This window comes from Terrapene carolina, unplaced genomic scaffold (genome assembly GCF_002925995.2).
Source record: "Terrapene carolina triunguis isolate 2854851 unplaced genomic scaffold, T_m_triunguis-2.0 Scaffold111, whole genome shotgun sequence".
Lineage (NCBI taxonomy): Eukaryota > Metazoa > Chordata > Testudines > Emydidae > Terrapene > Terrapene triunguis.
Window position 1 is genome coordinate 17,089,934 of NW_020664462.1, and position 14,768 is coordinate 17,104,701.

A 14,768-nucleotide genomic window follows, 5' to 3' on the forward strand; every position below is an offset into this window, starting at 1 on the left:
CCCCCCCCCCCCCCCCCCCCCCAAAAAAAACCCAGAAGCAATAGGTGCAGTGAAACCAGCTTCTGAAGCCTCTAGCTACCATGGAGTTAAAGAAAATAATAAAGAATTAGGTTGTCAACAAAGTAGTTTAAAAATACTTTATGCTTGCCAGCATCATGCCAATGAACTGTTTGCTTGTGAAGGCACCCACGGCCATACAAAAGATCTCAGCAAAAGTACTAGGGATCTTATTCAATCTCTGCCAGTGCAGCTGCTTTCCCCTTTTGATCCATAAAAGGAGAACACATCCTGTGTTCAGCCTTTCACTCCTGGAACTGCCTAGAGGAACCAGAAGGAGTAACATCTGGAAGATTGCAAGAAGAATTCTCTGCCTGTTTACAGACAAGACATGAGAAACAAGAGAGGCCTCCTGGCTATTCCATAGAGCTGAAGAGGAATTAATGCACCACTAATGCAAACAGTAGGTGACTTCTATGATTAACTCCAGAATGGGAAAGGAACAAAAATCATTCTTTTATTATAGGAATCTGGAAAAAAATGCATTAGTGGATCAGAGGAAGCTTGTCTACTAAATGTTCTCTGTACACATGTACAGTTAAGGTTGAGTGTGCAGTGGGAGAGATTTGTACCATGAATTTGTTTTGAGAGCAGTGTAGCTTCCCATAAAGTAACACATATGCACCAACGTCTCTTCACAATCTTAATCAGAATGCATATTTCCTTCCTCTCCCCTTGCCCTTCTATTTACGTATACACCAACACTATGTAAGCATATGAAAGATCAAGCTAGGTTGACAGAAGAGGCCAGTTTATTTCCCAGAGATTTTGCCAAGTCTACCAAAACATGCAAAACAAAAGGGGGAAGATGAAGAAATCTTAGGAAAAGGGGGGAGCTTGTTTTCTAATGCTTTAAAGAGACAGGAAGTGGGTTTTTTTATGGTCTTGTATTTCTTTTGCCTTCATTTTTAAGGAGGAGGAGAGGCTTGGATTCTCCCCATGTTAATAATGAAAAAACAAATTTCGGTTCTTTTGGAGATAAGCCCCATTGACCTGCAGGAAGAAAAAAGGGCTTATGAGGGAGAGGGAGAAATGAGGAGGAAAGGGAAAGGAGTCAGAAGATTTTTGTTTCCTATTCAGAAGCTAGCTCCTTCTTTTAATTGCTCTTTAGATTTCCCCCTCCTCCCCCCTTTGGGCAGGAAGTGTGTTCTGCTTCCTAGTGAAGGAATGAAGCTGAGGGTTACAGCGTTAGTACTGGCAACATTTAAAAATGATCCAGGAGCAAAGCAGAATTACTTCCTAGTGGAGTACTGATGAGTGGTGTGGTTATTTCTCAAGTACTTAAACATAAACTGAGTGCAAGGAATCCTATGACAAACTGAAGCATCCGTACATGCTGAGACTGTTTCATTTCAGTATAATATATAGTAAAATAACGAAGTAAAAATGCCTACACACAAGGGATCTTCATTTTAGTGATCAGCTTCTAAAACAAAGCATCCATAATTTGAATAACTGTTCAATACAAATATTAAACTATTTCGTTAGCATATAGAAATCATTTATTGTTGCTGCTTTCTTGATTAAGTGGCCAGATAATGGGGCTAACTTATAAAGGAGGAAGGTCTTTGTTGGTACGGTGACTTAAATTTTTTTTTAAGATGACATGCAACTTCATTGACATAATACACAAAGTAGCTAAGAATTATGAACTAACTTACTGATTACAGTGGGCATGTTTCTTTAGATTCCTACTCAGTGGTCATCAGTTGGCTGCCTGAGGAATCTCATGGAGGATCAGAGGAAGGGTTTATGGAGGATCTGGAGGAAGAATCTAGTGGAGGAATGGCAGAGGAGTTAGTGGAGGGGCTGGCGGAAGAACTCAGTGGCGGAGGGGCTGGAGGAAGAACTCGGTGGCGGATCGGCGGGGGAAGAATCTGATGAAATATTGGAAGAGGATGTCAGAGTAGGATTAGAAGATTCGGTCTCAGCCCTGGGCCCCAGCAAGTCTAACACCAGCCCTGGCAACCTCATTAAAATGCGGTCACAACCCACTTTGGTGTAGCCCAATAGCCTGTCTTCTAACAGTGGCCAGTACAAGGTGTTTCAGAGGGAATGGCCAAAACAGGGCAATTGATTAAGTGATCCACTCCTGTCATCTGGTCCCAGCTTCTGGTAGTCAGACGTTTCGGGACACCCACAACAACACCTTGACCATCTTGGCTAATTGCCATTGATGAACCTATCCTCCACAAAGATATCTAATTTATTTTCCGAACCCATTTGTGCTTTTGGTTTTCACAACATCCTATGGCAAGGAGGTCTGCAGGTTTTATAGACCTCTGCCATGCCTCTCTTCTAAGCTGAACAGTTCCTGTTTTTTAATCTCTTCTTGTATGGAAGCTGTTGTATATTCCTAATCCCTTCTCTGTATCTTTTCCAATTCTAAAATCTTTTTTTTTTCATTTCTTTTTTTTTTTAAATGAGGTGACTGGAACTGTATATAGTATTCAAGGTCTGAGTGTACCATGGTTTTATATAGTGGCATTATATGTTTTTTCTTACCATCTATCCCTTTCCTAATGGTTCCTAACGTTGTTAGGGTTTTTTGACTGCCTCTGCACACTGAGTAGATTTTCCCCCCCTCTCCCCCTGCCCCAGAACTATCCACAATGAGTCAGATTTCTTTCTTGAGCAGCAACAGCTAATTTAGACCCCACCATTTTGTATGTATAGCTGGGACTTTTCCCCAATATTCATTACTTTGCATTTATCAACATTGAATTTCATCTGCCATTTTGTTTCCCAGTCACCCTGGTTAGTGAGAGAATCTAGTAACACTCTGTAGTCAGCTGTGCCCGTAATGATCTTGAGTAACTATCGTGCAAATTTTGCCACCTTACTGTTCAACCCCTTTTCCAGATCATTTATGAATAGGTTGAACAGCACAGGTCCTTGGGGAACCCAGCTATTTACCCCTTTCCATTGTGAAAACTGATAATTTAGGAAACAAAAGTAGGAATATCTTTTAATCAGTTCCATGAGAGATCCTTCCCTCTTATCCCATGACTGTTTACTTTGCTTCAGAGCTTTTGGTGAGGGATCTTGTCAAAGACTTTCTGAAATTCCACGTACATTATATCAACTGGACCACCCTGTCCACGTGCTTCTTGACTCCCTCAATGAATTCTAATAGATTGATGAAGCAGGATTTCCCCTTACAAAAACCATGTTGACTCTTTCACAATGACTAATATAATCACAGTAAATATTTTATTTATTCGGGAAAGTATAAAACCTAGATTATACGTATGAGGGGAGGGGCTTGTACATAACTTGATGCTTCCCTGATCTATACTACTATCTGAAACCAAGATAAAATTACATCTGTCCACAACTTATGTATGCATACATTAAATAACTGTGTCTTTGAATTCCAAAATAGTTGAATTTCAGTAGCTTGATGCTGATTACAGCCAACAATCAGTATTTGTTATGGAAGCATGCATAGGCTCTGTACAAAAACAAAGGAAACAAGTCTCTAAGCTTGCAATTCTAAGAAAACAATTAAGATTGAGGAGGGGAAAGCAGTACTATGTGCAACATGATCATAGGCATGTCAAGTTCCATTTTTATAAATATATGCTTGTTCTGTGTTTTAGAATGTAATGTGTCTTTTTGGGGGGCACTTAATTTTAAGTGAGAGTAGGGCACTGGTGAAGTGTACATGGTGTAATCTACGGGGTAGAAAGTGGAGGACTAAGCATTAAAGATGGGGAATGAGGTCTGGGCAGCTTCAGGGTTGCAGCGATAGAAGCGGACATGGCGGGGGGGAGAACATCTGGAGTCTAAATCTACAGCTATCTTATGGAGTCTATGTTGGCATAGCCCCCTAGTATAGGTGCAGCCTATGCTGGCAGAAGACATTTCTTCTTTTGGTATTGGAAGACCATCATCTTTCTGGACAGTGTTAGTTACATCTGTTGAAGCATTGTTCTGTCAACATAACTCTGTCTACACTTGGGGTTTATTGGTGTAGCTCTGTCAGCTGAGTGTGTCCGTCCCCGTCCCCCCCCCCACGCAGAGCTTTGCTGATATAATTTAAGTGTAGGGTAAGCCCATGTATCATGAGTGGTGATGGCAACAGCCTGGAGACTTCTATAGTCCATCCCCTTCAAGCTCCCCCTAGCTTGTGTTGCTATTGTGATAAGGGTAAGGAGGATGTGGGTCTGGCACAGGTCACCTGTAAGTGGCCAGTGATGCAGTGAATTATAAAAATTATATAGTATAGCTTTGACATGAGTGTTTTGTTTTTATTTTAATGCCAGGTAACTGAAGATAAACTGGACTATAAATAGAAAGCATAACAGTGGACAGTAATATAATATAGATCACTTGTATGCATGAGTGAATGACCTTCATAACTCACTAGTGAGTCATTCTCTAACTAGCAGGAATAAATTGGGCTATAGCCCTGTTAACTGCAATGGCTTTATTTGCTGGCTAATACGCTGGAGTGAGAGACTCTTATATGCTAGTCTTTGAAATTGCTACTCCAGGTGTATAATGACTTGGAAATATTAAATTCCAATAATATTTTTGTGCCAAGAGTTCGTACTCAGATTTGCCAATGCACATATAGTATTAAAGGTGACCTACAAAGGATTTAAAAAAAAATTTGAGGTTGTTACAAACCTTTGGGGTTTTTGATGGAAAAGAGGGGCTGAAAGCATTTTGGGGGAGAAAAACAATGCCTGTATTTTACCTCACAAATTTAAAGTTTGGTCTGTATTCCCTGGTTTTGTTGGAGGATCAGTGAGAGGTATAAGAGCTGTTTGCGAGTTCTTAACATCATATTTGATGGGGGTAAGAGTATTGGAGTTCTTCAACAAAGGCTTCCTTTATTCAAACTTTGTTAATTTGTCATTCATGTTAAGTAGGTGTAAGCAAACTAAGCAGAGGTTTAAACTGTGACTATAAATCCCATTTTCCTTTCAGTTCATCTTTTTTTGCTTGTAATGTAATCATTTCACTAGTTCTCAGTAATCTGTCTTCCAGCCTAAGTTGGAACTGGATTTTAATTGGGGGGAGAGGGGGGGAACCTGCTCTTCATCTCTGATCTTCACTTAAAATCAACTTGGAATTCTAATTGGTACAGTGGTTATTATGAATTGGCCCAGATTCAGCAAGGACATGCTTAACTTTAGATATTGCCTTCAATGGGACTTAAGTATATGCTTAACTCTTATCCTGCATGGGAATATCTTCCATTCTCTGAAACATCACACTGAGATTTGGTTTAGAATTGCAAAATTCTATAGTTGAAGAAAATATAAATGCTATTACAGACCTCATATGTTGGAAAATAACTTCTTACATTTAAACTTCTTTTAAACTATTTTTTGCAATGTTCCATTTTTCAACACTTCATCACAGGTCAGGCTAACATGCCTAAAACGGTTGTTCTGTAGATAACCCATATTTGTAAAATGTTTTGTAAATGTTACCAGTGTCCTGTGCTGTGTAATCTAGGGTCTTGTAAAGTTCCGCTGCAGTGGGAACTGAAATCCAAAATAGCTTACATTCAGAACTAAAGATCTACAACTTAATGGTACACTGTGTTGTGTAAATCGTGGTCCTACAAAATGCTGATGTTATGCTAGTATGGTGTAAAACTCAAACTTCAGTTTTCTTATACTTGTTACACCAGTTAATAAAAGTGTGTGGGGTTTAAAAAAAAAAAAAATTGCTTGAGCCCCAGCACCTCTTTCATTACAAATTAAGCACTGCCTTCAGCCCTTATTTTTTTTTCTTCCCATAAAGCTCTTATCGTCTGATTTTCCTCTTAAGCATCTAACCCTCCAACTAGTTAACTTAAACTAAACTAAAACATTTGCAGATCACTTAAAGTTGTATTATGACTATTTTAATTCCCTGTCTCCAATACCCTTTACATTTCAGTCTTAATGGAATACTAATATACGTTGAGCCTGTCTTAAGCAGAGTCCTGGTGGTGGTGGTCCTCAGATAAATCTTGAATGAAGTTATACAAGAAGTGTTGGATAGTTAGGGATTGAATCAAACTTAATCACATCAGCAATATTAAGTTTAAGCCCCCAAAACTCAGCTTGACCGACAAGGTATTCTACAGAGAGAAGAAGAGCTTCTCTTGCAGTAACTTCAGATGTTTGACATTCTCATGTTGAACAGCAAGCAGATTGTTGCCTCTAGGAACAAAAAAAGTCGTCATTGCTTTAATCGTGCTATCAAGAAAAGTGTTTTTTATGGTTAATGGCCATGTGAGGAGGAGACAAATTCTTAATTACCCAGATGTTAACTGACTTGAACTATCTAACCTACATGAATTTGGTATAAAACATGGGGGGTGGGTGTGTGTGTGTCGTGTGTGTGACTATATGAACATACATAGCTATTGTATAAGTGATAAGGTTTGCTTATGTAGCATAATTCACGTGGAACACAGTTCTCTGCTGAAAACTGAATTTCTGCATGTTCCCCCTGATGTTTACTAGTCACTTGCAAACTGGCACAGGACTAAGGAAGCAGGACTTTGTTCTCAGCATGCAATTACTTTAATAATAGTATCTAAAGTTCTGGAGACCAAGAAGAGTTGGGTGTGTGTGAGAAATAATATTGGGCTCTTACAGGTCTCAAAGGAACACAGAATTGCTATACTGAATCAGATCTGTGCTCAGATATTCTGTCTGACAGTGGCCAGTACCAGATGCTTCAGAGGAAGATGCAAGAAACTTCCTTCTCTACTAGAAGTCCTCATACTTATTAAATATAGCAACTACTGAATAAAACTGATCACATTAGCCTCCTGTATTAAAATCTGTTTTTTGTTTGTAGAAGATCCTTTTGATGACTTATTTGGAAACCGACGAGGTCAACGCGGGAACAGAAACAGAGGTGGTGGGCCATTTTTCTCTGCGTTTAGTGGATTTCCTGCATTTGGGAGTGGTTTTTCTTCATTTGATACAGGTAAATATTTTAAAGCAAACTTCAAGCCAAATTTAATATTGCTAGAGAAGGAGTTTCTCTGGAACAGTAAATTGGTACAACATGGTTAAAAAATTATATACAACACTGAGGCCTGTTACATCTCCCTGTAGAGTCCCCTAGTTTTAAATAGAGCCACGGTGTTGTAGAGTATTTGTTATAGCTAAAATCTCATGAAAAGGGAGTAAGCCCTGGTTAGAAGGAAATTGGATCTATTCTGCTGCTTGATCTTTTACTGACGCCATTAGACTGGACAAGTCTTAACTTCTCAGTACGTCAGTTTCTATATCGAAATGTTGCTTGCCTTACCAGGGGGTGTGTTCAATGTTTTTGAGGTCTCCAAAAAAGGGGCTACAATAGTGTGTTCCTTTAAGCAAGATTATGGACTCCAAGTGCTCTCAATTATTGGAGCCTAGTTGAATGCTAAAGGCCTAGTTTTCGCCACTTCACTTGAAGTCAGTGGGAGTAGCAGTTACCCAGCAACTCTGAAATTGAGGAACTTGGTATTTGAAATTGGGGAGCTAGAATTAATAGACCAAAATTTGATGGTTGAGCAGACCTTCCTAAAGTAAGAGTTGTTAAAGGGTTTCTGATGAAATTAAGTTTACAGTGCTTTAATCAAATACTTACCATGTCTTCCCCCCAGGTTTTACTTCGTTTGGTTCATTGGGGCACGGGGGCCTTACTTCATTCTCCTCTACGTCATTCGGTGGCAGTGGGATGGGTAGCTTCAAATCGGTATCAACTTCTACTAAAATAGTTAATGGCAGAAAAATTACTACGAAGAGGTAAGTGATGTAAAAAAGATAAATGTTGTTGTTATAAAAACGAGGAGTCCGGTGGCACCTTAAAGACTAACAGATTTATTTGGGCATAAGCTTTCGGGAGTAAAAAACCACTACTTCACTCCTCGTTTTTTGTGGATACAGACTAACAGGGCTACCCCTCTGATACTTGGTACCATGCAAGTTGTTGTAATAGAATTAATCAATATTTTTCTGATAACTTTCTTTACGCTTACTGTTTTGTTTTCCTGTAACTTAGATACCCAATTCTGTGTGAATTGTAAAGATAGACCTATTCGATTCTCTTTTCTTTCCCTACCATTACAGGATGGTTCCCTGCTACAGTATATGTAAGCATGCAGGGGTTGGGCAGAAAGTACCTAATGCCCTGTAGCCAAGAGTTTATTCAAAAGTGGGGAAAACCCTTAACAGCAGTACCCTGTGTAGCCTAACTGACAGATTGGTGTATTGAATAACTTATTTTCTTTCACAGTAGTTAAGGGTTCAGTTTCTTGAACAGCTACAGCATCAGGAAGACTACCAATGTTGTTAGAATTAGAGACCCAAGGAGTACAGGACAGACAATTGAAGTTTATCACAAGTCTCTTTTATTAGCAAATCTACTAAACAGATAATCCCACAAACACTGAAATACAACAGTACATAGTGAGTGTAATGTGTTTAGCTCTGTGACTGGCATCACTAACATCTTCTGCAGGGGATCCCCACAGTATCGGTCAATATACTCATCTTCATTGTCACCATCACCAGTGAGTGTCATCCTGGCATCTCCCAAGGACGTAGATTGGGATACAGCTTTTATAATGTGTTACGCTGATGCCCACGGGTTCATGCAGATTTATGAAGGTTTTCACCCCTCTTCCTTATTTGAACTTCCACCTCCCACTACCTTTTGGAATAGCCTATAAAAAATGGAACAAATTGTTAATTTTCCATATTATTCCATTAATATTTAAATTACTTAGTCACCATAACTTGTGGCTGGCTGCAAAATCCAAAAAAGATTATAACCAGCTTTCACCAGTACATTACAATATATATTTCCTAAGTAGAATGTTCCATTGCTGCTAAACTGCTATCTTATGATATCTTGTCATGTAGGGTCATTGCTATCTTGGGACAAATTTTGATCTAATTCACTTACTGGTTAGTTGCTTTATGTCAAGTTTGTCTTTAGTCCTGAGGCCTTGTTTGGCTAAGCTAAATATCTTACAGGCCTGATGGCTGTAAGCCATGTTACAACGTTAATTCTTTTATTTCCCCTTTAAATCCTGAATATATGTGATCTTTTTATTCTTGGGTACACCTTCTGAGAAGCTCAGCCACCTGTCAGCTGTTGGGCAGGGAGTGGATACTGGGATTCCCAAAATGCTGCTATCATTGGAACTTGCTCAGGGATGATGCATCTTTTAGTATTGGCTTCTAGTTAGTAAGTGTCTGAAAACTGAAGCCCTTCTCACTAGGCTGCTGGAAGAGAAAAGGAGTATGCTCTTGCTTTCCCTTCACGCATGGAGCTATTGATTGGGGATTGGGAGGCCACTGTTCTGCTCCAACCCCAGCCTTCTGGTTGTAAGTAGCATGAGAAGCATAGCAGGTGGTCTATGCTATGCTCCAACTTTCCTCAGCCTCTATTTTGAGAGTTGACCCTCCACCCAGTAGGCTTTCCCAAGCAACATTAGCGAAAGTGATCTGTTCAGTGTCCCTACAGACCGTATGGATTTGAAGTGCAAATAGTCTTGTCTGGTCTGTCAGGTAAGCTAATAGCAGGAGTTAAAGTTCTCTACCAGGAAAAACTTATTGCTCACTACTGGTGAGTGAGCGTTCAAGCACTATACACATCAGAACCTCTCCTCACTATTTTACACCAGTCCTTGGGAAACCCTCTGCAAATATTGTTTAATGACAAAATAACATGCAATAAATTAAGAATATGCATTACAAATGTAATTGACAGTTGTCAAACTGAAGTGTTCTTAGTACTTATTAGTAGAGCTCATTGGGCTGAGACCTCCATACCACGTACTAAATCTTTAAGAAGTGGAGCGAGACCTCTCGGTTTCTGTTTGAATTATACCATCTGTAAACCTGCAAAACTACAAGGTTCTACTGTATAAGTGAACTGGAGAGGTCCCTTAGAACAAACCTCTTGACACATGTTTGTAATTAAAGTGAATTAGTGACAGTGCCAAAAAAACCCAATGTTTTGGTATTTATCCAGTGTCAACTGGACAAATACCATGACACAGAAACTGCAGTTTGCATTCAAAACGATGCTTAGACAAGGCCTGGGTAACTGGATAGGCCTTGCATCATGCCTTGCAAGTTAGCAAAATCAAACCCTGGCAAACCCAGTGTGGAAGAATTTGAATAGAGCAGTGGTTCTCAACCAGGGGTCCTGGGCCTTTGGCAAGCAATGAGCAGGTTTCAGGGGGTGTCTGCCAAGCATGGCCAGTGTTAGACTTGCTAGGGCCTAGGGCAGAAAGCCAAAGTCCTACTGCATGGGATTGCAGCCCAGAGCACCCAGCCCCACTACCCAGGGCTGAAGCCAAAGCCTGAGTAACTTAATTTCACAGTTCCCCTTGGTGCGGGACCCCCAGGCAATTGCCCTGCTTGCTACCTCCTAACGCTGGCCCTGGCTTTTATATGCAGACAAACAATTGTTGTGGCACAGCTGGACTGTGAAGTTTTTATAGCATAGGGGGTGGCTCAGAAAGAAAAAGGTTGAGAACCCCTGGAATAGAGGACCTTCTATCAGCCTGGAGGAGCTGACATATCTGTACTATTAAGTAGAAAGTCTCTGTGTTGACAGGGAGGCTGTCTCCGTGCCTGTAATCCATTACATCTTTACCCATCTTTTGTAACCAGTTAAGAGGCACAGTCATCTCAACCAGTTAAAAGTAACACAGTACAGTTTGTGTTCACACAGCAGCTTTTCTGTCATCACAATTACTTCATATGGTCACACCATTGTATCAGTGGGTTCTGGGAAAATGTGGACAGCTGTTTCATAGCACGTCATGAGGGAATCAGTAGCTCAGAATACATTCAGACAACAGAAAGCAGGGCAGTGCATCATGTGATGTCCTGTTGCATAGACTTGGGAAGAGCAGGTCAAATTAATTACTTTATGCAGACATAATTAGGAGATTCCATCCACAGAGCAAACAAGTGTGGTTAACTGCTTATAGGAAGACAATTGTTTCAGTCTAGGAGCAAAATGCTGTTAGCTGACATGGTGGTTAACCAAGTGATACTCTCCATATGTAACAAAGCATGCTTAGAACTACCACAAACTTGTTACAAATGTTAAGGTGTAAGATAGACAGGATCTCTTTATCTTTAAGTCTAGTTAAAAATAACAGAATGAATTGCTCCCCAAAGCTGATAAGAAGCCATTGCAACATACAGAACACAGATGTACTGCGCTCAACATAACTAGCACTCTGAGAAAAGGGGTGATGTTTGCATGATGACCATGATGATAGCCTTTTGAAAGAAGACTACCATCTTATGACCTGTGACCAAGTGAGGAAGAGTTCCTGGCCACTACTACAACTTCCTCTCTCAAATTTGGGTGTAGTTATATAATTAAAAAAAAAAAAGCCAAGCAACCCTTGATCAGTCCACATTGAGACAGAGCAGGCAGTCTTCTTTGGAGAGAACATATAGCATTTGCCTGTTCATCAAACTTTCTCCTAACCACAACTGTTGTCTCTGATTCTTTACTGAATACATTCTGTCTCTGTCTGATCATCAAAATAGAATTCTATTAATTGATTTATGAAGTGAAAAGCTTCTACATGTTTCTATACTCTAAACACAGGTTACTTATGGATAGTATTTAATACAAACCAGCCCTAAATATGGCTACATTTGTGCTTTGAACATACAATTATAATTCAGTGACCAAGAGAATAAAATGGACTGCTTTGCAAACCCAAAATTACACATTAAACATTTAACAAGGGGGGTAAACCCTACATGCAGCATCAAGATTGCCTGGTGAAAACCAATCAAAAGATGCAAAAGTTAATCCTGCTTGTGAACCTTAACTTGGCCATGTGTAACACTATTTTGGTGCTGTTGCACATGTTCTGTGTAGTGTTTCATCCTGCTTACCTAGTTAAACATATCAGTGTAATATTGTGGGGAAAATATACACCATAAAATACAATATGCTGAACACAGCTGTCAGAACCTGAACTGCCGCGGTTCCTAACTACTACTTTTAACTGAAACTCAAAACTAAATTGCATATGATGCTTTTTGAATGGGAGGGTGGGGAGAAAAGGGGAGAGATGGAAAAAACTTTGACCTAAGAGGAGAACTGTGATTATGGAGAATGTAGTGTCAGCTGCAGTGACTGTTACAATGCTGTCTACAACACTTCAGTGTAATACACTGGAGGACTGGGCGTTAGTCGCTTCCAGAAAGGCTTTTCAGAGGGCTGGGAGAAGATGCTAATTGTTGTGGCTTCCCCACTGTTAAATGTGATCACTTACTTACTGTAGTTGCATCAGCCAAACTTTGGCTCTAGACTTGGCACTGTATTTCATTACCTAAATATCTGCGTGTAGTGTACTTTAATCATATTGAACATGCTTTAAAACTATGATTAAATGGATTTTTGTCCGACAGAATTGTTGAGAATGGACAAGAGAGAGTGGAAGTTGAAGAAGATGGCCAGTTAAAGTCATTAACAGTAAATGGTAAGGAGCAGCTGCTACGCTTGGATAACAAGTAATTCAACGCACTTGTTAACAGAAATTTTAAGCTATAACAAGCACCATTTGAGGAGTAACAGGAACATTTTTTTTTTTGAAGATTTCAAACGAACTCTTTCAGTATCTGTACTTAATCTAAAGTATTTATAAACAGCTCATCGGAGCTCATGGTATTTGTCATAGACTTTTGAGTTAATTGTTGGGACCACATCAGTAGGACCATTTTTTGTCCTTAAATTGTTGTAAATTTCTGTATGCACTTTGCTTTTTATTAAACATGATCCAAGGTGAGCCGTGATCCTTCAGTAGTGCTAGGGCAAAATGTACACTAACCACTAGCATGAATCTTGCTTTTCCCACTTTGTTTGAAATGTGAGCCAACTAGTAGTTTGTCTGCTGTGAAGTTAACATTTCAAGGATGAACTTTTCAATAATTTCAACTTTTTTTAATATTTAGTAGTGAAAGATGTTAATACGTTACTAGTAATGCATTTCTGGTTTAAATAAATTAAGGATGTTTTCTAGTTGTGCATGAATGCCGACAACTTAGTAAGTTCTGACAATGTTTAAATATGTAATGTTTAAGCTTAGGAAAACAACAAAAAGTAAAGCTGGTGAGCTGGGTCTTTTGTCAATTGCTAAAAAATTCAAAATGAATAAATGCTGATGTTTGTGGTGCATTCTTTTATGGATGGCATTTGTAGCCTTCTTGTGTCTGTGTGTGATTTGGGCAAGTGGGGAACCATATTTTGCTTTTCAACACCTGCTTCCTTCAAGCTTCAGGCTGAGGGGCTTTTCTTTGCAGATGTTTTCTTCAATGTGACTGAAAACATGGCTTGTAGTTTCCTTTCCAAACCTATATGTGAAGTATCTATTTATAGGGTGTTTCCCCAGGACTGGCTGGATAACTCACTTCCTCCCACAATGTATACATTTCAGCTTGTAATAGTCTGCATTATTGTCTTGTAACTAAGATGTTTAACATGAGTATACAATATCTCTGAAAACACTGCATTAAAAGTCCTTTCCTTCATATATGGGGCAACATGCCCATCTGTCGATGGACTTCCACAAAATTATCGATGTCTGTCAGTAAATGAAAAGCAAACCCAAAATATCTAAATTAGCAGTATTTTCTAATGTTCTGGCATAGACGTAAAAGGAAGAGTAATTGTGATTCATAATTGTCAGCATCTTCAAACCTGAGTTGTCAAGGAAGTAACTGTAAAACTCTGCTACTAATGTGGTGTCTTCAGCTGCATAGACTTGAGTACCATTGGTTTACACACTTACTAACCAACATTAAAAAGGAGAAAAGTGCCTACTTACATCAATGGAATGGGGAGTGAGGCAAAGTACTAATTTGTAGATAATATAACATGGTCAGATTTTCAAAGCTAGGCAAAAGCAATTGTTTGCAAGACTCCTGTATGCCTGCTTTATACAGTAGATATTTATGCTCATTCATCAGGTATTTTGTGCACTGGGTATTTATGTATAAGTGATGCATGTGCAGTTTTATGCATGCAGCTAGCTCTGAACATCTGGCCTACAGCGAATTATTTAGGCTAGTTTAACATCCACAAACTTTATGTAAGACCTCAAAGTGTATGGTTTGAAGTGATCAGTTAATCCTTTCTAGAGAATACTGTCTGTGATGTTGCACTAATGAATGTCTAAGAATTAAAATTCAGGAGGTGGATGGAAAAAATTGGCAAACTGTTCTTCGGGATAACTGATTCAATTTAAACCAAGAACAAATAACCTAACAAACTGTGTAAATTGTTGGTGACTGCAGTGAGGTTAAACACTGTGAGGTTATAAAATTTTAAATTTTTCTCCCGCTCAACTTTATAGTCAAACAATTTAAAGATCTAGGAGAAGGAATAAAATATAAGTTATACTTTAAGGTTGGGAGATGAGAAGGTATGTACATTTTTAAAGTATATGCCAAGGTCCCTGTAATAGAAGCTCAAAACTTAATCTAGCAACTCTACATTTTTCCTCATCAGTTTTCCTCTCTCGTGCACATCACTTGTTGCCCAGAAGATGACTAAACAGAGAAACAAGAAGTTACTTAAAATGGTTTGAAATACATTTGTCATTAGGTCTGAAAATGTTAGCCACAATGCACTCCCCCTTCTACTGGCATGTCTTCAGTCTGTTACAACTCCTACCTATGAAATACATGTGGCTTTTCAACCTCTTCATTTAGCTG

At 39.2% G+C, this 14,768-nt stretch overlaps 1 protein-coding gene across 2 annotated transcripts in view; it reads left to right on the forward strand.

The window, feature by feature from the left end:
• DNAJB6 (DnaJ heat shock protein family (Hsp40) member B6) overlaps positions 1-14,768 on the forward strand; it is a 95,298-nt gene that overhangs the window by 32,224 nt on the left and 48,306 nt on the right. For both annotated transcript variants that reach the window (XM_026652024.2, XM_029911626.1), the window contains exons 6-8: positions 6,871-7,002; positions 7,667-7,808; positions 12,465-12,535. In XM_026652024.2, coding sequence (XP_026507809.1) covers positions 6,871-7,002; positions 7,667-7,808; positions 12,465-12,535 — 345 coding nt within the window. The remainder of the gene's footprint in view (positions 1-6,870; positions 7,003-7,666; positions 7,809-12,464; positions 12,536-14,768) is intronic.